The 24,928-nt window shown below is 44.1% G+C and overlaps 1 protein-coding gene across 4 annotated transcripts in view; it reads left to right on the top strand.

The window, feature by feature from the left end:
• Positions 1-6,746: 6,746 nt before the first annotated feature.
• Positions 6,747-24,928, top strand: part of MCTP1 (multiple C2 and transmembrane domain containing 1) — a 448,799-nt gene continuing 430,617 nt past the window's right edge. For 3 of the 4 annotated variants that reach the window (XM_074952855.1, XM_074952856.1, XM_074952854.1), the window contains exon 1: positions 6,748-7,440. In XM_074952855.1, the coding sequence (XP_074808956.1) occupies positions 6,838-7,440 (603 nt within the window). In that variant the 5' untranslated portion in view covers positions 6,748-6,837. Of the gene's footprint in view, positions 7,441-24,928 lie in introns of all 4 variants that reach the window. The other variant, XM_074952853.1, reaches the window with a different exon arrangement.

Below are 24,928 nucleotides of genomic sequence, written 5' to 3'. Positions count from 1 at the left end.
TGATGATAACACTCTTTCAGTTCCACTAGTATCTCAGGAGGATGTTAAATAGTAGGTACTAAAGTTAGACATTTTTAAATCAGGTCCAGGTCCAGATAACTTGCATCCAACAGTTTTAAAAGAACTGGTTGAGGAGCTCATTGGACTGCTAATGTTGATTTTCAGCAACTTCTGGAGCACTGGGGAAGTTCCAGAAGACTGGAAGAAAGCTAATGTTATGCCAATTTATTAAAAGGGTAAACAGGATAACCTAGGTAATTATAGGCCTATCAGCCTGACATCAATCCTGACCAAGATAATGGAGCAGGTGATATGGGACTCAATTAATAAAGAGTTAAAAGAGGATAATGTAATTAATGCAAATCAACAAATCAACATTTTATGGAAAATAGATCCTGTCAAATTAATTTAATATCTTTTTTTTTATGAGATTACTAGTTTGGTGGATAAAGGTAATAGTGTTGACATAATATACTGAGACTACAGTAAGGTGTTTGACTAGGTTACCGCACAAAATTTTGATTAAAACACTAGAATGATATAAAATTAATGTGGAACTCATTAAATGGATTTAAAATGGATAAATGATAGGTCTCAAAATGTAACTGTAAATGGGAAATCACCATTGAGCAGGTGTGTTTCCAGTGAGGTTCCGCAGGGATTGATTCTTGGCCCTACATTATTTAACATTTTTATCAATCACCTAAAAGAAAAAATAAAGTCATAATTGATCAAATTTGCAAATGACTTAAAAATTAGGGGAGTGGTAAGTAAGGCAGTGGTTCTCAAACTAGGGCCGCTGCTTGTTCAGGGAAAGCCCCTGGTGGGCCGGACCGGTTTGTTTACCTGCTGCATCCGCAGGTTCAGCCAATCGCGGCTCCCACTGGCCGCGGTTCGCTGCTCCAGGCCAATGCTCGCAGCCCCCATAGGCCTGGAGCGGCGAACAACAGCCAGTGGAAGCCGCGATCGCCCGAACCTGTGGACGCAGCAGGTAAACAAACCGGCCCGGCCTGCCAGGGGCTTTCCCTGAACAAGCGGCGGCCCTAGTTTGAGAACCACTGAAGTAAGGAAGAGGACAGATTAACTGATACAGAGTTATCCAGGTCACTTGGTAAGATGGGCAAAGCAAACAATATGCATTTTAATATGGCTAAATGTAAATGTATATGTTTAGGAAAAAAGATGTAGGCCATATTTACAGGATGGGAAGCAGTGATTCTGAAAAAGATTTTGAGGTCATGGAGGATATCAGCTGAACACGAACTCTGTGACGCTGTGGCCAAAAGAGCCAATATAATCCTGGGATGCATAAAAAGAGGAATCTTGAGTAGGAGTAGAGAGGTTATTTTACCTCTGTATTTGGCACTGGGGAGACCACTTTGGCAATGTTGTGTCTAGTTTTGGACTCCACAATTCAAGAAGGAGATTGTTATATTGGAGAGGGTTCAGAGAAGACCCACAAGACTTGTTAAAGGATTAGAAAATATGCCTTATAGTGATAGACTCAAAGAGCGCAATCCATTTAGCTTAACAAAGAGAAGGTGAAGGAGTGACTTGACTACAGTCCGTAAATATCTAAAATAGTGAACAAATATTTAATAACAGGCTTTTCAGTCTTGCAGAGCAAGGTAAAACAGGTTCCACTGGCTGGAAGCTGAAGCTAGACAAATTCAGACTCAAAATAAGGCATACATTTTTAACAGTGAAAGTAATTAACCATTGGAACAATTTACCAAGGGTTGTGGTGGATTCTTCATCATTGACAATTTTTAAATCAAGATTGGATTTTTTCAAAAAATAATTATTTGGGGGAAGTTCTATGGTCTGTGTTATGTACAGGAGGTCAGACTAGATGTTCACAATGGTCTCTTGTGGCCTTGGAATATATGAATCTATAAAAATGTCACTTTTATTTTTGAACTTGAAACAGGCTTGGGTTAGCCTTGTGTGACTTACAGCAAGAACTAGGAAATGCCTCATAGAGTACTGAAGACTGCTTTTATCTCACAAGATTTTTCTTCCTTTCTGACAGTAACAGTGAAAATGAAAAAGTAGTTATCTACTCTGTATTTTCTCTGCCTCTTGCTTGAGTTATCGAGTCACTCTGTATTTGTCTCAGTTTTAATCTATAGAAACATAGATAAACATAGAGCAGCACAGCAACTAATGACAAAACACGGACAAGTACTTTTTTCCAAATATAAATTATATATTTGCATTGTATAAAACCTTATTTCCACATTGTGAAAATATTATTTATTTTTGGTGTGAAGTCCCATATGCCATTGCATGCTCACTCTTGTCTCATTCAAACTAGGAATTTCAAAATTAATGTGACTTCTGGTTTTACAATGGCATAAGCCTTCTTGCTATGATCCTCCGTCCAGATTTACAATAAGGTTTCAAAAGGTAATTTAGCTCAGAGAATTCAACATGTACAATAACTCCCTTTCTTATGGACCTGTTTATGATGAGTTGCTTCTGATTAATGCCAGATTATGCCATCATGACTTCTTGCAATTTTGCCATGGATCATTAGACTGCCTTCCAATCTTGGATCTGTTTCACCCCGAGGATGGTGTGAGTTGCTGTAATTAAACAGCCTGACTCACAAGACCTTTCACTACACACCTTTCAACCTCTGCAACAAATGAGACGTGGCCCTTCAGACAAGAGTCTTCTTCACTGCACAACCTTCACAGATTCATCCCCATAGCAGGTCCATCCTGTGTACTGAATAAGGCAGGGGTCCTGTAGGAAAAAGTAATATGTGATCATGCAATTAACTGTATTATAATGCATAGGCAGCAAATTTATGTTGCCCAGGCAACCTTAATTCTAGCATTTCCTAACTTTTGAGTGCTTGACTTTGCAATAATGTTCTTTTAACATTTTTTGGGTAAAATTTCATAGGTTAAAAAAGCAAATCGAAAAAGCAAAAATTACATCATGTGGAATCCATCATAATCACACCTACATGGTTCATCAGCAGGGTTGGAATCTTTAGATCAGTGGTGGTCAGCCCGCGGGCCGCACGTGGCCCATCAGCGTAATCCACTGGCGGGCCGCCAGACAGTTTGTTTACATTTGCATGGCCGCCCACAGCCCAGTGGCCGCGGTTTGCCATTCCCAGCCAATGGGAGCTGTGGGACATAACAGCCAGCATGTCCCTGCAGCCTGTGCCGTGTCCCGCAGCTCCTATTCGCTGGGAACAGCGAACGGCAGCCATTGGGAGCATTTGCATGGTGGATCGCCATGCAAATGTAAACAAACTGTCTGGCGGTCTGCCAGTGGATTACTCTGATGGGCCGCAGGTTGCCCACCACTGCTTTAGATTCATGGCACACACCTCTGCCATTTGGCTAATGGAGTAACTGATAGAGAATGACAAGCTACTATTGCTATGTAGACCAGCACTAGAGGGGCATGGGACACTTTGGCACAGGTTTCAAAGGTATTTATGGATGGCAGGGGAATGATGAGATTCAGGAATCTTAGATTCCACTCAAATCTCTGGAAAGAAGTTTTCTCTAGCGGGCACAGACTCTTCCGCCAATTGCCTCCCAAGCTTGTTCCCTTCTGCCTTGTTCTATCCAACCTGTCTCTGTCCAAGTTCTGTCCCTTCCCCACCTCTGACTCCTCATCCCAGTCCCATTTTCCTCACCTAAGCATTCCCAGACTCCACCTTTAGGGATGTTCATACCTGGGTTAGCCTAGCTCCAGTGCTCTGACTTGGGTGCCAATTTCCCAGGCTAACTTTGCAGTAAAGACATACCCCATGAGTTTGCATGATTATTACTCCAAACCAGGGGTCAACTCTGCTCCAATTGAATTTAATGGGAATCTAGGCAATGGCTTCAAAGAAAGCAAGATTACTAGGGAGCAGTCAAGTTTAGTCACTGGTCAACTTCTGTTCTGTAAATATGGTTTTGGAAAGACAGCAAAGGGCCTGCCCACATTGAATTCATTCTAGGAAAATGAATGATCTACTTGTAATTTAGGGCTGGCCTGGAATTGTAGCAGTTCAGCATCCAGTTACCTATCAGGCATCCAGATTTCAGACAGTGAAAAGTAAGGGCAAAAATAATTTTTTTTCTTGCTATTTGTCTTTTTGGATGTTAGTTTGAATCCTTATGTTAAATATTCCTGGCTTTGTACTCTGGTTCTTGTGGTTAAATAATGAAGTTTGTCTTGGTCGCTAGCTTTTTAGCATTAACTCTGTCCTTTTTTTGTTTTCTCCTCTTGGGAATTTTGACATATGTCAAGAGTGACTTTAGTGGCCAGATTTTCAGAGGTGCTGAAGGCGATTTGCAAAATATATGTTTTCGTATGCAAACTGGAAGCTACATGTGCAAAACAAGTACAGGTATTTGCATATGCAATTTTGCACCTTGTCATTATGTATTTTGCAAGTGCAGCTGTTTGCACGTGTATATTCTGTAGGCAAAACATTACTGAAAACCTGGTCCTCTATGACTGTCCTTGTGCATAATTGCTTCTATTTATTCTGACAGGACATCTTTTCTTTCTCATTTTCTGGGATGCAACAAGTGGAGTTTCTGCCCTTCTTATCATTTCGCTCAGTACAATAAACACCATTTACATCAACAAAACTTTCTTATGTACTACATTAGCAACATACCCATTAGACTTACAGTTTAATGTAAAAAGTAGCATGAATTTCAGCAAGTGTCCTTAATACTCAGGGCCAGATTCTCAGCTAGTGTACATTAGTGATGTCAATAAAGCTTCATTGAGGCACATGAGGTAAGGATCTGGCCTTTTGTGTACTTCCTTACTTTGGCCTTGCTGGTGATGGTGGAATGCAGTTCTAAAAGGCACCATTTGAATCCCTCAATTTTTTAAATAAATAAACAACAAACCTTCAGAGAGATCCAAAATTGTATTGTAAGAGCTAATCCCTGATTGTTGTTCTATTGTTTACCTACGTTTTGTGTGTGTTGTGATAGGAATAGACAATTCAATGTAATAAGAGACAAGATGGGAGAGGTAATATCTTTTATAGGACCAACTTCTGTTGTTGAGAGAGACAAGCTTTCTAGCTGCACAGAAAATTAGAACCCACTAGATGATTTTTCTCATACCTTCAGAAAAGCAAGACTGGATATGGCTATGGATATGAAACCAGAAGATGTATCATGTACCCCTGGATAAATTGTGTACTAAGGTCAATGTTTTCTGTGATGTCTGCGATTGTTACTGCATCAGTCATTTTAAATAATCATTGCTCCAGCATCACTTCCATAGTGTCACTTTCAACACCGACACTTCGTGAATGGCTTTAGAGAAAATACTATTGGGAGAATAGGTTAGGTATTCATAATGATCCATGTTGAAAGGGCCTCACAATTTCTATTAGGAAGACAATGTTACCTTAAGATACTGCCGGAGGCAGCGAGAATTAAAGGCTTATCCCCAAGCAAGTGGGCCTGGCAGAAAAGTCAGCTGTTTCAGCCTTTCCATCAAAGAAAAGGAGTACTTGTGGCACCTTAGAGACTAACAAATTTATTTGAGCATAATAAGCTTATGCTCAAATAAATTTGTTAGTCTCTAAGGTGCCACAAGTACTCCTTTTCTTTTTGCGGATACAGACTAATACGGCTGCTACTCTGAAATCCATCAAAGGAGATTTGCCAGACATCGCTTGCCTATAATTTCAGATTAATTTCCTCAACCCGAGTCTCCATATGCAAAAGCCCAGTTCCCATCGTGAGCAAACTAACCCTCCCCCGCCTGAGGCCAATGTAGGACAGTTGGAGAGATCTGGAAGGAAAACCTTTGGCGGTACAGCAGCTCAAGGTAATCGTGAGGAACAAGTCCGAGACCTCAGATCCAGTCCGGCCCTATCTGCACGCATCGCGGTGTGGGAAATAGGGAGCAAGTAGCAGACATTCGTGCTATAAATGGAAATCATAACCCGCAAGCGTTGTTTTAGTCTACATATAGATGCTATGCCTTTAATCCCCCCCACATCCCGGAACTAGCCTGCAAGGAATCACAGGGTTGCAGTCATTTTTATAGTTGCCATACCTACTGGTTAAATGACAGTATCTGCTGATTGTTATATTCTCTCTCTCATAGAGACTGGTCGCAAATGCAAATGCAGTCGGATGTGGAAGGGACAACAGGAGGCAGGGAGAACCCGCTTATATTACAACTTTGGATGCGTACGGTGACAAGCCACTCACTCATCATCCCCTCCGCAGCTGTGACTATACTGTGGGCCAATTAATCAGCGTCCCTCCATAAACTCCTAAGATTCACGGTTGGCGCCGTGATAAAAGCGTTTGCAGAATCACCTGGGAGCTCAGCCCCAATCTGCGCAGCAGCAGGGCTGTCTGGGTTCATAGCAGCCCGCAACCGCCAGGGGACTACCTGCGGATTTATCGTTTCAAACTTTCCATCCTGATCTGAAGCGATGATTCCTCCCCCCCCGTTTTGGGTTTGCCCCATGATCGCGCACGTGTTTGTTAACCCCCCGCCCTAGCCAGCAGCCGGCTCCGACGGGCAGTGAAAACCGCCCGCAGCCGCAGGAAGGGAATTAGGGAAAGGGAGCCAGGTAAACTTTGGTGTCGCCGGTTTGGCCCATCGAGCTGCTGCGCCCGCTGGCAGCCGGCCGGTGGAAAGAGCCGGGGCTGCTGCAGCACCAGGAGGCGGCGGCGGTCTCCGTGCGCATCCCGCGGCGAGGGCGGGCGCAGCTTCCTCCCCACCCGGGGCTGGATTGAAGCGGCCGAGACCCAGCGGACTCTGCTGCTCTTGCTCCCGCAGCCTCAGCCAAAGCAGGAGCCGCGGGGGAGTGAAGGCGGGAGGAAGAGGATGGAGCCGCGGGCTGCTGTTGGGGACAAGCCCAGCGAGCCCGAGCCGGCGGCTTCCTTCCAGGCCTGGCTCTGGAAGAGCCTGCAGCTGGGCAGCAAAGCCAGGAGCTGCAGGTCCGGCGCGGAGCGCCGCACTGCGGAGCCCCAGCCCCCCGCCGCGCCTCCTGCGAGCAGCAGCAAGGGGGACCCGCTGCCCGGCGCCAGGTGGAGCGGCTTCAAGAGGCGGAAGCAGGTGCTGGACCGCGTCTTCTCCTCCTCGCAGCCCAACCTGTGCTGCTCCTCGGCCGAGCCGCTGGAGCCGGGCGGCGAGCCCGCCTCCGCCCTGCGCCGCCTCCGCGAGCACCTGCTCCACCAGGGCAAGGGGCAGCAGCCGCCCGGCCGCCCTGCCGGCTCTCCAGTCTCCTCCTCGCACTCCTCCTCCCCGCTGCCCCCCGCTGCCCCAGCCCGCGCGGACAAGGCAGGAGGGGAGGAGGGACGCCGCCCCGCAGCACACCTGTCCCACCAGAAGAGCTCCTCTCTGCCCGGCACCACCTGCCTGGAGCAGCTACTGCAGGGCGAGCCCAGCGCCGCGAGGAGCGAGGACGAGGGAGCCGAGGGCAGCGCGGTGAGTCCCTCTCCCCCGGTACCACTGACAGCTCCGGCTGAGGGGGCGGGAGAGCGTCCTTATTCCCCTGAGCTTGGAGAGCCCTGTGGTCTCTACCGCGGCGCCACGCCGCTTGGGTAAAGTGTGGGCGGGAAACAGGCTCCTCTTGGTTCGGTAGCATTCCCCTCCCCGCGCTCTGAAAAGGTGTTAATGGGACAGCAGGTGCAAGGCAGAGGAAAGTCAGGCTCCACGGGAGGTGCAGGTAAACCCAGCTCCCTTCAAACGCCCTAGAAAGGGAGGCAAACCTGCTTAGGAAAAAAGAAAAGGAGGACTTGTGGCACCTTAGAGACTAACACATTTATTTGAGCATAAGCTTTCCTGAGCTAAATTTGTTAGTCTCTAAGGTGCCACAAGTACTCCTTTTCTTTTTGCGGATACAGACTAACACCGCTGTTACTCTGAAACCTGCTTAGGAAAGAAGAGTGTGACTAAGTGTAAGCTTCACTTTTGACAGCTGTGTGTCTTGCACGTGCACACAGGAGGGAGAGCCTCAGGCTGTGGGAGGAGCGTGTGTTTGCACCACTGTTTAAACTGAACGTATAAGGGGCACCGTGTATTTAAGAGGGGAAAGTGAGTGTAGAGGCGATTGTCAAGGCTATCAGGCCTGGGGCAAAGTAATCAACATCACCATCTGGTGCACTGAACGGTCTTCTCTCTTCACAATGCAAATGATTCCAATATCATTCTGATTTCCTGGCTAAGTATAAGGACACAATTTAAAAACAAAATGTGCACCTGTTCCACTGTGGGCCACATTCTGCTCTGTGTAAATCTGAAGTCTTTTATTCAGGCCACATTGCCATTAACAAAAATCGAAGTTTTGTGTGAGTATTTGGGGATTGTGTTTTGTATAATGCTAACAGTATGTCTTCTAGGCTTCAATCCTGTCATATGACATTTGTAGGCATAGGGTTCCATGTTCATAGTTTGGCTTGCAGCTTTTGGAGTCTTAGAAAAGTTGTGACTGGGGAACACTGAAAAACTCTGGCTCTGATCCTACCACCACTTAATAAGAACATAAAAATGGCCATACTGGATCAGACCAATGGTCCATCTAGCCCAGTATGCGGTCTTCTGACAGCAGCCAATGCCAGGTGCTTCAGAGGGAATGAATAGAACAGGTAATCAACAAGTGATCCATCCTGTGCTGCCTGTTTCGAGATTCTGGCAAATAGAGTATGGTTTTGCATCCCTGCCCGTCCTGGCTAGTAGCCATTGATGGACCTATCCTTCATAAACATATCTAGTTCTTCTTGAGCCCTGTTATGGTCTTGGCCTTCACAATGTCCTCTGGCAAAGAGTTCCACAGGTTGACTCTGCACTGTGTATAACTTCATGCATTTAAGTAGTTCCATTGAATTAAAAGTTTTATGAGCATATGTAATTAAAACTTAAACATCTGTAAGTAGTTGTACGATCTGGGCCTTTTCAGGAGTAATCCGTTAATCAAACATACTGGTGACATCAGGGCACATCATGACATTAACACTGCCAGAGTAATTCTGTATGCCTTGCTATGGGCTCGTCTACACAAGAAACTTTTCCAGTTGCACTGATAAACTATACCAGTATAGTTAAATTGCTATAATCATATGGGTGTAACTCCACCATGTTGATGCTCTTATAAGAATGGAAGTGGTTTAAACTACACCACAAAAAGGCAGTGACATAAACTAAATCAGAAAAAGGCATTCTCATACCCTCATAAGGGCATTCACAGGGAGTTATATCAGTATAACTCAAGTGGTTTAAATTCACACCATCTTATACTTGTGTAACTTTCCCATGTAGGAAAGCCCTGTGTCTGTTACAGCCTGATGATGTGCCCCATTTACTTTAATTTATCGGTACTGCTCTGGTTGGGTAACTTCTTTTCTCGCATAATATAGAAAAGCGAACCTGTTTTGTGCATATGTACAAATACCAGCACAAATAGCATCTGTGATAATACAAGTTATTTCTAAAATATATGTGAACTTGCAGAATATTTGTCAGACACTACTAGCAAATGTTTCACGCACACTGCAGTAATTTCAGGCTGAACTAGTCATTTTTTTCATTATTGGAGGAAGGTGTTGTTCAAAGCTATCACTCTTATGGCTGTCAGTTTGAAGTTAAGTGATGATGCTTGTTGTTAATAGGTCTGTCGACTCCTACAATGGATTCTCTACTAGAAAAGTTCAGGATATGTGAGTCACTCTGGAGTTAGTGTATGTCTAAGCAATCAAATACTTTTGCAGAAATAATTATTTGAAAATATGGTACAAGAATATATCAGTCTTCTTTGATCTTTAGCTATGGGAGAAATGAGTAACTGAATTAAAAGGTGCACTTCAGTTTTTGAGTGTCAGGAAGAATCTATAAAGTGTATGTATATTTGAGTTAGTCAGCACTGAACAAATTCTGCCCCTGATTCTGCAAAGACGTGTGTGTTCTGCTCTTCATGCCATTGAAGTCAATGGGACTCCTCATGTGTAAAGTTCATTATTGCAAAAATCTGTGCAGAATCAAAGCCTAAGCTTAACTTTAACCATGTGTCTCAGTCCCATTGACTTCATTGAGCAATAAGTGCTCTGCTGAATCCGGGCCTTTATATAGCTTCCCAGTGTTTTGAGAGAGATCAGGAAAATTGTTAAATTACTTTTGCTTCTTGATCTTAGAATCAAAATCACTTTTAAGCAAGAGTTTATAAAATGGATATTTCTCTTTAACGATTTTTCATCACTGAAGATCATTACAAGGACTAACTTTAAAAATGTTAACTTTGGAATGAGTGAAAATTTTCTTTAACTGGGTGATATTTTTAGTTTGAAAATGTAGGGAGGAAGACATAGGTATCATGCCTAGACTGGTCAAAACCAGGACAAAATATTGCAGATAATAAATGAGTGGTTCTTGTGTTTTTAAAAAAACACCCCCCCCCCGCCCCCGGAATTTCATAAGGAAGTTCTATAAAATGCAATATAACCTCCACTGCTCTAGGTGTCCTTCCACTGCTCTGGATTACATGAGTTATGTAATTACAATAGCTGGAGTATATTTTACCTTTTTACAGTCTACTGTATTTGGCAATTTAAAAACATTCTCATGATAAACATGAAAACATTTCTCAACATTGTTCTGCTTAATTTGATGTTTTGGCAAGGGAACTATATATGTATTTCATATGCTTTGCAATGTTAAGTTTTGTCAAGAGGGACAGCCTCACTTTAAGAGGGGCTGGGTCATAACATTTGTAGAACAGTGCCATGTAACTTGTAAGCAAAGTAGACTGGTGCTCAGGAGTGGATTCACTATGAAACAAACCATGTGGTGGCACGGGGCCCCCAGCGACAGACGGGGGGGCCCCCAAAATGCAGGACAAATATCTGACAACCTGCCCCTGAGTCCAGGCTAGCGGCACAGCAGGGCTTAGGCAGGCAGGTTGCCTGCATGCTGTGGCCGGTGGCCCCAGACTGCTCCGGGAAGCGGTTGGCTGCTGGCACGTCTCTGTGCATCCCTGTGGGGGGAGGAGGTGGCTCCGTGCGCTACCCAGACCTACTCGCCTCCTCCCTCCAAGGGCAGCCCAGAGACGTGCCAGCAGCAGGGCTAAGGTGGCTCCCTGCCCGCTCTGCCTCCCTCCCTCCGTGCCACTTGACTCCCAGAAGCAGCTGGCATGTCCCTGTGGCCCCTGTGTGTGTATGTGTGTGTCTCTGCACGCTGCCCCTGCCCTGAACACCAAGACTGCAGCTCCCATTGGCCAGGAACTGTGGCCAATGAAAGCTGCAGGGGAGGTGCCTGCACGCAGTGGTGCGCGGAGACCCCCTTCCTGCGCCTACTCCCCCCCCCCGCCTAGGAGCCGCTACCAGAGGGTGGGTGGGTGGGTCGGGGGTGTGTGTGTGTGTGTGTGTGTGTGTGTGTGCTGGGAGCTACCTGAGGTAAGCACTGCCTCCCTCCCACACCCCAACCCCTGCCCCATCCCAGAGCATGCACCCCGCTTCCAAGCTTCCTCCCAGAGTCCGAACCTCTCCCCACCCCCTGCCCCAGCTCAGAGCCTGCATCCAAACTTCCTCCCAGAGCCCACACCCCTTCCTGTACCCCAATCCCCTGCCCCAATCAAGGTACTTCACTTTATTTTCATTAACTTCCCATTACTTATAATATAGGAGGAGGATGAAGAAAAAAGAATGAAAAATGGGGGGAGAGAAGAGAGAGTATTCTTTTTCTTGGCTGGATCCCGAGGGGAGGGCCTGAAAATGAAGCTGCATGCAGGGCCCCACTTACTCTAAATCCGCCACTGCTGGCGCCCTCAACTTCTTTCTAACTTCGGTCTCATTAATGAAATATAGGCCTAGATGCATTCTCTAGCTTCTAGGATTCACTCAGGCTGTGCTTGCACTGCAAGGACATCATTTATTATTGCTTGTTTGTTTACTTCCAATGTTTGTGGCAATAAAAATCAATACAGTAGCTGTGGCTATACTCATAAATTTTTAGTTTGATATCTGAATATATAAAAACTCCCTAAAAACATTGTGTGTTGGGCACTTTGTAGGACATTCAGTCAAGACAATAACCTTTCAAAGCAATGGAAGCTGAATTTCAAATAGCAGATTTCTCACGTTTCTAAAATAGCAAAGCCAAAAAAGCAAACCTTAAGGGCATAATCCTACTGTCACATACAGCAATTTAATTTCACTGGCTTCAGTGGAGTTATACCAGAGTGAGTAATATCAGAGTCAACCTATAAAACAAAATCAAGCCATAAACTCAGTCAATGAAAGCCTACCCATTTATATCGGATGGTCTCTCATTAATGGGTCTGATACAGAGCATATGAGTCCCATGGAAGTTGATCAGAGTTCTGTGTGTGGAATAACTTCAGGACTGATTTCCACCCTCTCCCCTTTACGTATTAATGAATATAACCATGTATAATTTAGGAAGAAAAAACAAAAGTACATGTAATTTTTTTAAAATACTGTTTAAGGACAAACTTTGTTCAGTACCTTGTATTGCTGGGCCCTTAACTTGTAGAAGTTGTCATAGTTCCACACAGGGCCGGTGCAAGGATGTTTCGCGCCCTAGGCAAAACTTTCACCTTGTGCCCGCCCGGCCCCCGTGGCAGCTCCCTGCCGCCACTCCCCCTAGGCCCGGGGAGCCGTGCAGCAGCTCCCCGCCCCAGATCACCTCTGCTCTGCCTCCTCCCCGAGCATGCCACTGCTGCACCAGTTCTCCTGCCTTCCATCAGCTGTTTGGCGCTACGAGCCTGGGAGGCGGAAGAAGCGGAGCGAGAAGGCAGAGCAGAGGTGAGCTGGGGTGGGGAGCGGTTCCCCTCCCCCCCATTACTTGCTGCAGGTGGCCCTCCCCGCGCCCCCCTGCCTCAGCTCACCTCTGCTCTACCACCTATCCGGAGTGCGCTTTTGGCCGCCCCCAACGACTTGGCGCCCTAGGCGGCCACCAAGTTCGCCTACTGGTTGTACCGGCCCTGGTTCCACAGTAAAAACCAGGAATATAGAAATATGACTCTTCGAAAAAGAATTAAGGACGTGGTCTTGGGCACATTTAATCTTTAATTAGTAAAAACAATCTATTTATTATTAATTTACTCTGTCTACACTGCTGTTGGTGTGCATGACACCTCACCAGGAGAATAAAGATGCATTCCATGACCTGAGGAGTTCATCCTGCACAAAGAACTGTATTGATGTAGGGGGGTGTACCTGCTGAGCTCTCTTTGCAGGATCATGGCTTAGGTAAGTGGTGTCCAATCTTTCAGCATAAGAAATGAACATAAGATATTATTTCACAAGGTCAAGAGGCCACAGTCAATACTTCTTCATGCCTATTCTTTGCCCAGTTGCACTTCCTCTGCTTGACCTAAGTTCCAGTTATTTCTAGCTAGCTGGTGTAAGATAGTGAGCTGCGGAGGCTAAAATAAATAGAGGGAGCACAACTCCTCCTTCTCCGCTAAAAGCGGAGGGAGCATTCCCTCCTTGCCCTGGCTTGGGTAAGCAGTGCTCTCTATCCAGTGCTCTCTTGTCTAGTGTAGCGATCATCCCCCTTCTAGTTCAATCCTGTTTAACCACTGGGGAGCTGTAACTGGTCATTGGTTCCCCCCCCCCCCCTCTTCTGGGCTGTCATGGATGGCTGTTAGAGGAAGAAGAGCCAACTTTTACAGTAGTGTTTTCTCCTAAATTCAGGTGGACCCAACTGAGTTCCTATACTGTCCTCCCTGTGGAGAGGCATGGCATGGAAGCAGGAAACAATTTACTTTTTGGGATGCCAGAGAAAAAACAGAGTACAGGAGTTTGGGCCAAGAGAACCTCCTATCAGTTAATAGAAAAGTGTAAGATAAAGGAGTGGGGAAAGGCGCTGTTGCTAAAGATTTCCTCTGCAACAGCTTTCTGAAGAATTTCTGAAGGCTCTCTCTTTCCCTGGTCTTTAATGTTACCAGTGGATGAGTCTAGATTCTGGGATCTCCCCCAGACTCCCTTCAGTTATGCAGTTCTGACAGAAGATGTTCCTTTAGCAGTGTGAGCTGTATTTGTCTGCTTCTCATCTGTTAGGCTGTGTCTTTGATTTATGTCTTACGTCACAATACTTTAACTGTATGCACTTATAGTTGATCTTAAAATCAAAAGACAGTACAGTACAACCGTATTTAATCAAGTGCAAGTTCACTTGTGCTTATAATTAACTAAAGCTGGTCCCTGGAGTTTTCAAAGTGGATCACTTGCAAAATTGGCTGGTTAGCATTTAAATTTCTTCCCCATCCTCTGGAGTGGGGTAACCAGAGCAGAGACATTTCAAAGCCAGCTAGCAACTCTTTTATTTTGAACTTTCATTTTTTCCTCCTTGAAATCTTTGCAGGTATAGGGTTGTAATTTACTCTCCTCCTGCCCCCTCCCCCCAAACTGCATTTGGGGGAATGAATGGCTCATTGGAAAGTCAGGATTGGAACACAGTGTGGGGTAAACGGGTTACTTCTATGTTTAGATATTGCAATCCCATATCTTTCACTTTTCCTGTTTTTGGTAAAAGTACAGTAGTACTTGTGAAAGTTGAATTGAATACAATTGTATTTACAAAAAAGCCTTATACAGTGTTTTACCACAATTGTTACAGCATGGTAGTTTGCAACTAAATTCTTCAGTGGTCATTGCTGAATCTTTTATTTTCTATAATAGTAGCATCTCTAAGGAAACATTTTTTAACAAGGGGACTAACTCCTTTGACCACCAAGGAATGGAAAATAATAAGTTTGTTACTGTAGAACTGTTCCATGTGTGCTCCGTAGGTACCATTTTAAAAAGAGAAAAAGTTCATGCTTGATCCACAATTTAAAGTGAAAAATCTAAAACAACTTGCTACTATGATAGAATTTTAGGAATTTTTTTTCAGGGCTTCATCTTGCCTATGATAGAGCCATCTGCCCCTTAAGGGTCTGTGGCCAGAGCTGTTTGGCACTGGTAGAGGGCATTATCAATCCTAACTGGGAAGGGTCTAGGTGATTACTATAAAGGCTGAAAGAGGAAAAGGGAGCTACAGGAAGCAGGTTGGCTTTTGGGATAAGTCCTGGAATGTGTAAGTCCTGGAATAGCAGGTGTCCCAGTATATTGCCTGTGGGAGGACAGAGGAAAGCTGCCAGGAGTAGGGAGGGTCTGACAAGGAAGACTTGTGCTAGTGAAATGATTTAGCTATGGAACTTTTTTTTTTTTTTTTTTTTTTTTTTGCTGAAGACTGTTGATGGCACCCATAAATGAAGCCCTGATGAAAAGGGCCCCCTCCAGACTCAGGTTGTGGTGTCAGTCCTACCTGGGCTGGGTGAGACAAGGCAGCAGCCTACACTGCCAGTGTGGTGAAGTGCATATAGAAAAGTTGTTAGGCAAAGAATTCCTACTTAGAGTTCTATCATTTCATTGCAAAAAAAGTGCTTTTTAGCACTTAAAAGCATCAGCACACACAGTTTTTAAAACTGACTGTGTCTAGTGGGGTCCTGCAGGGATTGGTTCTTGGCTATACTCTCAAACATTTTTATCAATGACCTGTAAGAAAACATAAAATCATCACTGATAAAGTTTGCAGATGACACAATAATTGGAATGAATGGTAAATCGGGAAGAAGACAAGTCAACTGACAGAGTGATCTGGATCACTTGATAAGTAGGGCGGAAGCAAACTGGGCATTTTAATACATCTGGGAACAAATAATGCCAGCCATACTTACAAGATGGAAGATTCTATCCTGCAAAAAAGTGACTCTGAAAAAGATTTAGGGGTCATAGCAGATATTAGTTGAATATGAGTTCTCCATATGATGCTGGCCAAAAGATCTAATATAATCTTTGGATGCATAAACAAAGGATTCTTGAGTAGGAGTAGAGAGGTTATTTTATCTCTGTATTTTGCACACCTCAGTGTGCTGCTGGAATATTATGTCCAGTTCTGGTGCCCACAATTGAAGAAAGATGTTGATAAATTGGAGAGGGTTCAGAAAAGAGCCAAGAGAATGATTAAAAGATTAGAAAGCATGCCTTATCATGATAGATTCAAAGAGCTCAATCTATTTAGCTTAACATAGAGAGGGTTAAGGGGAGAGTTGATTAGTCTAGAAGTACCTACATAGGGAACAAATATTTAATGATGGGGTCTTCAGTCTAGCAGAGAAAGGTGTGACAGGGTCCACTGGCTGGAAGCTGAAGCTAGACAAATTTGGGCTGAAAATAAGGTGTAAATATTTAACAGTGAGAGTAATCAACCAGTGGAACAAATTATCAAGGGTCATGGTGGATTCTGCTTCACTGACAATTAAGTCAAGATTGGAGGCTTTTCTAAAAGATCTTCTCTAGGAATTATTTTGGGGAAATTCTGTAGCCTGTGTTATGTACAGGAGGTCAGACTAGTGATCACAATGGTCCCTTCTGTCCATGGAATCTATGAATCATACAGCGTCATTAAGTACTCCTAAATTACCGTATATACTCTATCATAAGCCGGTTCATTTATAAGCTGACCCCCGCAAGATGGATAAGTAAAAATGGAAAATTTTTATGACCCATTCATAAGCCGACCCTATAATTCAGGGGTCAGCAAAACTTTGGCTCCCAGACCATTAGGATAAGCCACTGGAGGGCCGAGATAGGTTTACCTCCGTGCCTGCGGACGCTCGAGGTAAACAAACGAAGTAAACAAAGTGTCCCTGCGTGCCAGCTGCTTACCCTGATGGGCTGGAACAGCAACTGGTGGGGAAATTTTTTGGGGGAGGAGAAGCTGGGGGCCAGGGAAGTAACCCCTGTGACCACGCCCCCCACATGACCCCACCCCTAGCCCGGGACCCCCACACTCTCCCCATCCTATCCCTTCCTACCTTATCTGGGGAGGGCCAGGGGAGGATGTCTCTGGCTTGGCTGGAGCTGCTCCAACAGGCTGGGCAGCGTGGCCGCAGCCTGCTCAGGCAGGCCAAACCGGGCGGGATGGCCGCAGCCCGCTCTGCAGGGCGGGGCTGAGCGACACGGCTGCTGCAGCCTGCCAGCCCCGGAGTTGCAGTTGCTTCGGAGGTGTGGGGGAGAGCAGTGTGGCCAGAAGCGGAGAGACTCTGGCCCTGCCTCTTCCCTTCTCGCTCTGCTGACTGTGCTGCCTCTCCTTGCTCCCTCTGTTGGGGGGAGGGGCTGTGTCCCATCTCTCCCTCTCTATACCCGTTCATAAGCTGACCCCCTTCTCTGGTGCTTCCCTTTTCTACTAAAAAAAAATTCAGCTTATGAACTGTTTTATTTTGTGGTATGGCACAGTATACTAACAAATGCTAGATTTTTGCCCTGGGATGCATCTCTGTGGAGCTCCACAAGGCTTCAGTGAGACCTCTATGTGCAGTCTGAGGACAGAATTTGTCTTTCAGTCTTTAATTTTGTTACTGATTCCAGACCTCGGTGATTTTTATAATGTCGTGAATTAGGCTATTAAATAACAGTAACCCCCTAATGTTATAAGCTTTAAAAATAAAAGTAGTTATTTGCTTTCTCTATAAAGAAAGAGGAAAAAATCTAAACCAGGGATGCTGGAACAATTTTTATAGAGGGGTGTGTGTGCTGAGAGCTATTGAATCAAACTGTAAACCCTTTATATAATGGAAATCACTTCAAGCCAGGGGTGTGACATCTTAGCACCCATAGTTCCACTACCTATTGGCTGTGAGAGACTTAACTTACACAATTTATAATTATTCCCCCATTCACTTCTGCATAGTGTTTTGTATTGGAGTTCTTTTAGAAAAGGGTGTTAAATGATGCATATAAATGTGTTTATGAAATGGATAGAAATTGTGAAAGATATAGCCTGTGGATAGTCATCCTGGTGGAATATGGTTGGTTCAGGAGCCCAAATTCAACCAGTGAATTGGAGGGTCTTGTCTGAGTTTTCTGACCAGCAATTTGGAACCCTTTATAGAATAACTGGAGTGGGACCTGGTGGTAAAGGCTTCTCAGAACTGGAGAATTCACAGTGAGGAAAGCCATTTTCTGCTTTCTACTTGATCACCGCTGCACCAGTGAGTGTAGTTTTGTGACTAAGAACTTTGGGCCTCAATAAAACAGACAATTATATTCAGGATTGAGGGGTCTGGCAAACACCTCAAACACTGCTTGGGTTTTTAAATTTAATCTTTTATGTGGTGTTTCTCCCCAGATAAGAGTAATTGTGGTTTGTATTCCCAAAGAGTGCTTGAGTGGAGCAGAAGCACCTGTGAAAGTACCCAGAGGGTCAAAACTTTAAATTCTTAAAACCTAGCTTGGGGTGGATAGGATAAGATTTTAGAAGGTGGTTTGAGCCAGTCACTTTGTTTTAAACAGAACCCTTGGACAGTATTGAACTGCCCTTATAATGGCTAATGATGCCTGGCAGAGGCTTACATAACTCTTTGCAAATACTTCACTATGCATCGTGGTATAAATTCAGTAACAATGCTGCTAGAGAAATGTATTACAAAAACTTTTTTTGGAGTACTGTTTTTAACCTCAGACTGCAAGCTAAATAGCAAAATATACTGAAAGGGTAATAGTCTAATTTGTATTCCACTATTACTTTTCATGCAGGAATCTTATAGTACTTTACAAATGTTAATTGATTAAAGTCTCATCACCTTGGGAAATACATAAAAGGATCACTTCACCTGCCATGGAAATGCATTCTGCTGTGAGTTGGAACACAGCCAGGGGCCTGATTTTCCTTTCTCTCTTTCATTAGTGTAAAACAGGAGTTGGAGTTGCACTAATTTCACATAGCTGGGAGAGAAGAATCAGTCTCATATTTTTAGAAGTATATTATACCCAAATTAAAATTTAGGGTGAATTCTAGACAGGCCAGTTGCAATTATTTGATTTGGCATTTGCCAGCCACACAGTACCCTGTAATAGTACTAAAACACTTCAGTATGGAAAGTCAAGGGGAAGAGTGTCACCTACTAAATCACCACTTCCTGTAGCAACTAGGTATTTATTAGAAGTTTCCCAATACCGTCCAAGTACCTAACCATCATGCTTCTCATAGCCCATCAAATCTCTCAAACCAATAACAAAAGGTGGTATGGCTGCAGATTTATATATCTAGATTATATACCTCATGTTATTGAGTATGCATGCTGTCATAAATATAAAGGGAAGGGTAACTACCTTTCTGTATACAGTGCTATAAAATCCCTCCTGACCAGAGGCAAAACCCTTTCACCTGTAAAGGATTAAAAAGCTAAGGGAACCTCACTGGCACCTGACCCAAAATGACCAATGAGGGGACAAGATACTTTCAAATCTGGAGTGGGGGGGGGGACACAAAGGATTTTGTCTGTCTATATGATGATTTTGCTGGGAACAGATCAGAAATGCAAGCCTTCCAACTCTTGTCAAGTTAGTAAGTAATCTAGCTAGAAAATGCGTTAGATTTTCTTTTGTTTGATGGCTGGTAAAATAAGCTGTGCTAGAGGGAATGTATATTCCTGTTTTTGTGTCTTTTTGTAACTTAAGGTTTTGCCTACAGGGATTCTCTGTATTTTGAATCTGATTACCCTGTAAGGTATTTACCATCCTGATTTTATAGAGGTGATTTTTACCTTTTCTTTAATTAAAATTCTTCTTTTAAGAACCTGATTGATTTTTTTCATTGTTCTTAAGATCCAAGGGTTTGGGTCTGTGTTCACCTGTACCAATTGGTGAGGATTATTATCAAGCCTTCCCCAGACAAAGGGTTGTAGGGTTTGGGGGGATATTTTGGGGGAAGACGTCTCCAAGTGGTCTCTTTCCCTGTCCTTTGTTTAAAACTCTTGGTGGTGGCAGCATACTGTTCAAGGACAAGGCAAAGTTTGTACCTTGAGGAAGTTTTTAACCTAAGCTGGTAAGAATAAGCTTAGGGGGTCTTTCATGCAGGTCCCCACATCTGTACCCTAGAATTCAGAGTGGGGAAGGAACCTTGACACACACGCTGTTTGTTCATTCAGTTGAGTGATTCTTCAAAAATCCAATTTTGTGAATTCCTTAAAGTAAGAACTAGGGGTAGAATCCATAGAGCAATTTAGGCTCCTAACTTACATTGATTTCAATGGAAGTTAAGAGCCAAAATAGAAGTAGTTTAGGAGCCTAAAGATGTCCGGAGTGTCCACCCTTAAGACTAGCTAAGTGCCATGTTAGGGTGTAACTTAGGTCTGCTGATGGGGATTGTGTCCTTTTAGATCTTTGTTTAAAAACACCTTTTTGTTAATTGCAGTATTTCCTGTCATAGCAAAGCAAAAAGTATGGCTTAATGCAAAATATAGTAAGGCTTGTTTTTTAAAAAAACTATTTACAAGCATTTTCAATGTATTTATACACATCCATGATACTACATACTATAGCTATCTTTTCATCACAATAGTAAAAATGCTTGGCTCAAAGGAGTACACAACGAAGTTTGAAGGGTTTTTTTATCATCTTACAGCTTTCACTGCTCAATCATCATCTATGTGTGTGCCTTAAAACAAGAATTCATTATTAGTTGCCTCCTAATATTTTGAAATTTTCGGGAGAAGCATTGGTTATGTGATTCTTCTAAAACAACTTAATGAATATTTAGCATTCATGTAAGGCTCCCATTAATAGCACCTGAGAATGAAGTGTCCTGTTGATCCACAGAATGATATAATAGTAGTGAAATCTTCCCCAGACTACCTTACCAATGTGCCTTCAGCATAAGCTGAGAAACTATCTCCTTGCCCCAAATAATTTTGGTTACTGCTGATCTGAGCCAGTTTTTAACAGATTTGCTAGACGCGAAAGGCTCTGTGGTCCCCTCCAATCCTTTAATCCATTCATAATGTTACCAGCTCTCATGACTTCATCTCCAGCAATGTGACTTTGGCCCCTGCTTGGAGTCAGTCTCCCTATCAGGTGAGCAGCTCCAGCCAACTCCTCCCGCTTTCCCACCTCCCACAGTTTCCAGCCCATCACAGGGGAAAGCCTCCTGTACTTAGATGCCCTCTCCACTTCCACACCTCCTGGGAAGAGCAGCCATCTGCTGCAGAAGACGGGCACAATTTTTCTCTCGTGGGAGTTGGCAGGAGTATTTGGGTAAGGGGTGGGGGAGAAAGAGCAGCTGATACCATTCTGACATGAGGGGAGGAGAGAGCAGAAAGAGCCCAGCATCTCTGCTCCATCCTTACCCACTCCCCTCCTGTGAATAATGGGCTAGTCTTTTCACTCCTTCTCCTTTCCCAGGCCTGGTGTTTCAGGGACAGAGAAGGGAGAGGGTGTAGAGCCCCTGCAACTGTCCCCCTCCAAGCCTGAGAAGGGGATGCTGCCGTTGCAACTGCCCCTTGGGCCTGGGAGAAGGAACAAAGAATCCTTGTTGGAGCAGGGACAGATGTGGGATGGAAGGAGGCAAGGTTAAGAAGGTTAAGGGGGCAGGGAGAAAAGGGGCTTAATGAAATGCATAGTTAAGTGATTGGTTAGGAAATAGGCAGATCTCTGGCTGGGGCCAGAATTAATTGATTAGAAGTTCTGGGTTTGGGAAGAAGCTAGAAGCTCCACACCTTAAGGCAATCCTTGAGTGTGCCTGTGACTGGCCAAAAGTGTCCCAGATGCCTCCCCCTGCCCTTCCTCCCCCTACCTGTACACACACATGGTCACAAGGGGGATTGACAAACCAAAAAAAACCACAATATAATCTGTCTGTTAAAATCTGAGGATTTTTGGGCCAATTTCACAATCTTTTTGGAGTCTGATTTATGATTTTTAAAATTTTGGCGTTGGCAGTACTGCACCCCATCCAACAGGTCTGATTCTTTTAAATCAGTTTTGCAGATATTTTCTTTTGTTAAATTTAAAATACATACAGACTTTTGTTCATTTCAGTGTACTCCAATATTGTTCTTTGCATATGTGTCGTTAAAACAGTTTGTATCAGAAGCCTTCACCCACACTAATGTTATCATATAAATGACATTTTGTAATACAAAATTGGATTTGGGAGCACCCAGAATATCCATTATAACATGATTTTTGGTGGGTTTTTTTTATAGTAGTACTAAATCCAAACCATTTTAAAATTAATTTTCCCAGAAAGAACGGCAAATGAATGGTGCATTAACATTGCTTCTCCTCCTTTACTGAAGCTAGTGTCCTGAATTTTCCAGTCAGTTGAAATGATGACTAGATCTGAAGAAGAACTCTGTGTAGCTTGAAAGCTTGTCACTTTCACCAACAGAAGTGGGTCCAATAAAATATATTACTTCACCCACATTGTCCCTCTGACAGGCTGGCAGTCATTTGGTGCTTTATACTTTTAAATTAAGTGTGTTTAGAACCACTGTTTTTGAAATACAATTGAATTCTTGCTCTGATGTCTTTTGAAGCTGAGCATGATTTATACTGGAAATGGTATTCTCATTTGATAGCTGCTGGACATTCCAAGATGTCTTGTTTTTTCACACTGTTCCTGTCTTTCTCAGAAGTGGAAGCCTTTATCTGCTAAATTGATTACCATGTATAATAGCTGGGTGTCTAGTGGCGGTGACTGCTTACTTTTTAGCATAGCATAGCAATGAGCTGTCCCTTGCAAAGTCTGTTTCTTATACCAGCCAATGAGATGTAGCTGTATGCTGCTCTTTTGCATTATAACTATTAGAGGTGCATGTTTTAAGAAATAGAGCTCTCCCAAAGCTGCCATCAACAAAGGAATGTAGGAATTGCTATAGTGGCTCAGACCCAGTGGCTAGTACCCGATGCTTCAGAGGAAGGTGTAATAACTCTGCAGTAAGCAGATATGGGATAATCTACTCTCTCCCCCCCCCCCCCAACGTGCGTGTGCGCGCGCACACACACACTAGGTATCATCCTTATTGATGATAGTTAGGGATTGGCTTAAACAGTGAAGCATTGTTTACCATCCCTTCCAAAATTTTTATAATTATGACTAGGGGGTTGCATGCTCTGTTGCTTCTGTAGGCTGAACTCATCGCTTGTACCAGGGGCCTCTTGAACCCTTCCATTCTCCTCCCACAAACTCCGTGTGCACCACCTTCGCTCTGTTTCAGGGACTCTGGATGCTCTCCTATTGCCCCATTCTCCCGCTTTCCCGCCATTATTTCTTTTCTTTGCCTAGGAGATAAGGAATTCAGTGTGTTAAACTGAGATGACATGGGGGATAATGTTGTGTTGGAAGGTGTTAAGGGCTACGCCAACAGGTTCTTTTATCTATAGACAATTTTGAGTATGTCTACACAGCAGCTTGGAGTGTGCTTCCCAGCCCAGGCAGATAGACTTGAGCTAGAACACTTAACATCCACAGTGCTGTTTTTAGGCATGGGTTGTGGCTTGGGATAGCCACCACAGTTGAGATCCAAGTAGTCACTAAGCTTGGACTGTGGTGGCGGCTTGCCTGAGCTGCTGCCCACACTGCAACATCCACACTGCTATTTTTAGCAAGCTTGCTCAAGTGGAACTAGTGCAAGTCTGTCTACTTGTGCTGGGAGTCGCACTCCCAGCTGCAGTGTAGGCACACTCTTGCGCAGTTGAAGCTGCTGGGACCACTAACTAAAAGCCAGAAGCTGCACATGTCCCCCATTTTCCTTTTCTGCTTTTCCAATTTGCACCAAAATTAATTGGATTCTTCCCATCGATGCCTACCATATTCCCTGAAAATTTGGAATCTATTGCATAGGGCACTCGAAAGTTATTGATTTTTACTTAGCCTCAACAACTATCTGTGGCAGTGAGTCTAATTACGTGTTATTACATGTGTTATCCTTATCAGTTTTGAACTTGCTACCTTTTAATTTAATTGACTGTTCCCTTGTTTTTGTGTTGATGAGAATGAGCAAACAGAATTTCCCAGTCTGCCTGTTCCATACCGTTAATTATTTTATATACTTTTATTATGTCACCTTTTTTATTAATCTCCATTCTAAAGTAAACAATCCCAGTCTTTTCATGAGTTTTTTCTAGGCCCCTCATCTTCCTTCTCTGAACCTCCTCTAGTTCTGCAGTATGGTTTGTGAGATGAGTAGTCTATAACTAGACTCCTACTGGAATCAAAATTAGCTCTGATATTCCACAGTGGAGAGAGGAAGAGATGCAATTGGCATGTAGGGCCCTCACCAGGGGCCCATCCCACCGCACATTAATACCTGTCCCCAGCCTCTCTCAATTCACTGAGTTTTGGAACCCAGGTCCCTTGCCTAGCGAGTGCTACTTAGGTGATGGGGAGTCCCTCCATCATAACAAAAGGCCAAGTACAGTTCCACTGTCCTTGAGTCACATAATCAGGATAAGCACATTTTATTCTTCCTGCCCCAATAACAGAGAAACTGAGGATCCCACAGCAGCCAAAGTGACCATTTGGGCAGCTATGGGCTCATGCTAGGTGGGGTGGGTGTGCCTATGCAAATGAGATCAGCCCCTGAAGTTCTTTTCCACAACTTGCCACAATGCACCACCAGATGTCAGGGTGGAGCTCATCCTGACTTTGCTTACACTTGGAAGCAGTATTAAATGTGACATAGAGGATTGAGAGAGTATTTTTAGAGGAAAGAATGTCTATGGATTCACAAACAAAATGTTAGCTCAGAAAGAGTGACTTCCCCTCTCCTGCTCTTTACCTATCTAGTCCTTTGCATCCTCTTTCCATGCCTTTGCATCCTACTTCTATGCCCTTCTTCCCGACTTTGTGACCAACCTAGTCCCCTGAACACCCTTGTTCATCATGCCCCTCCAGTCCCCTGCATCCCAGCCATTCCTACCACATTCCCCTGAAACGGCTTGGTGCCTCTTCTTATGCTCTCCCATTTTGTACCCTTCTTTTGTGCTCCTCGAACACCCACACCATCTTCACGCCATGTCAGGTTACCATTCTGAGATCAGAGAGTGCAACTTTGTTCACCTTCTTCCTTCCCATCAGTAAATGTTCTTCCTGGTCCTCTGCTGTCCTCATTATGTGCCCTGCCCCTCCCTCT

This window comes from Natator depressus, chromosome 5 (assembly GCF_965152275.1).
Source record: "Natator depressus isolate rNatDep1 chromosome 5, rNatDep2.hap1, whole genome shotgun sequence".
Lineage (NCBI taxonomy): Eukaryota > Metazoa > Chordata > Testudines > Cheloniidae > Natator > Natator depressus.
The sequence above is the reverse complement of the archived record's forward strand: the minus strand, read 5'-3'. Positions and strand labels throughout refer to the sequence as shown.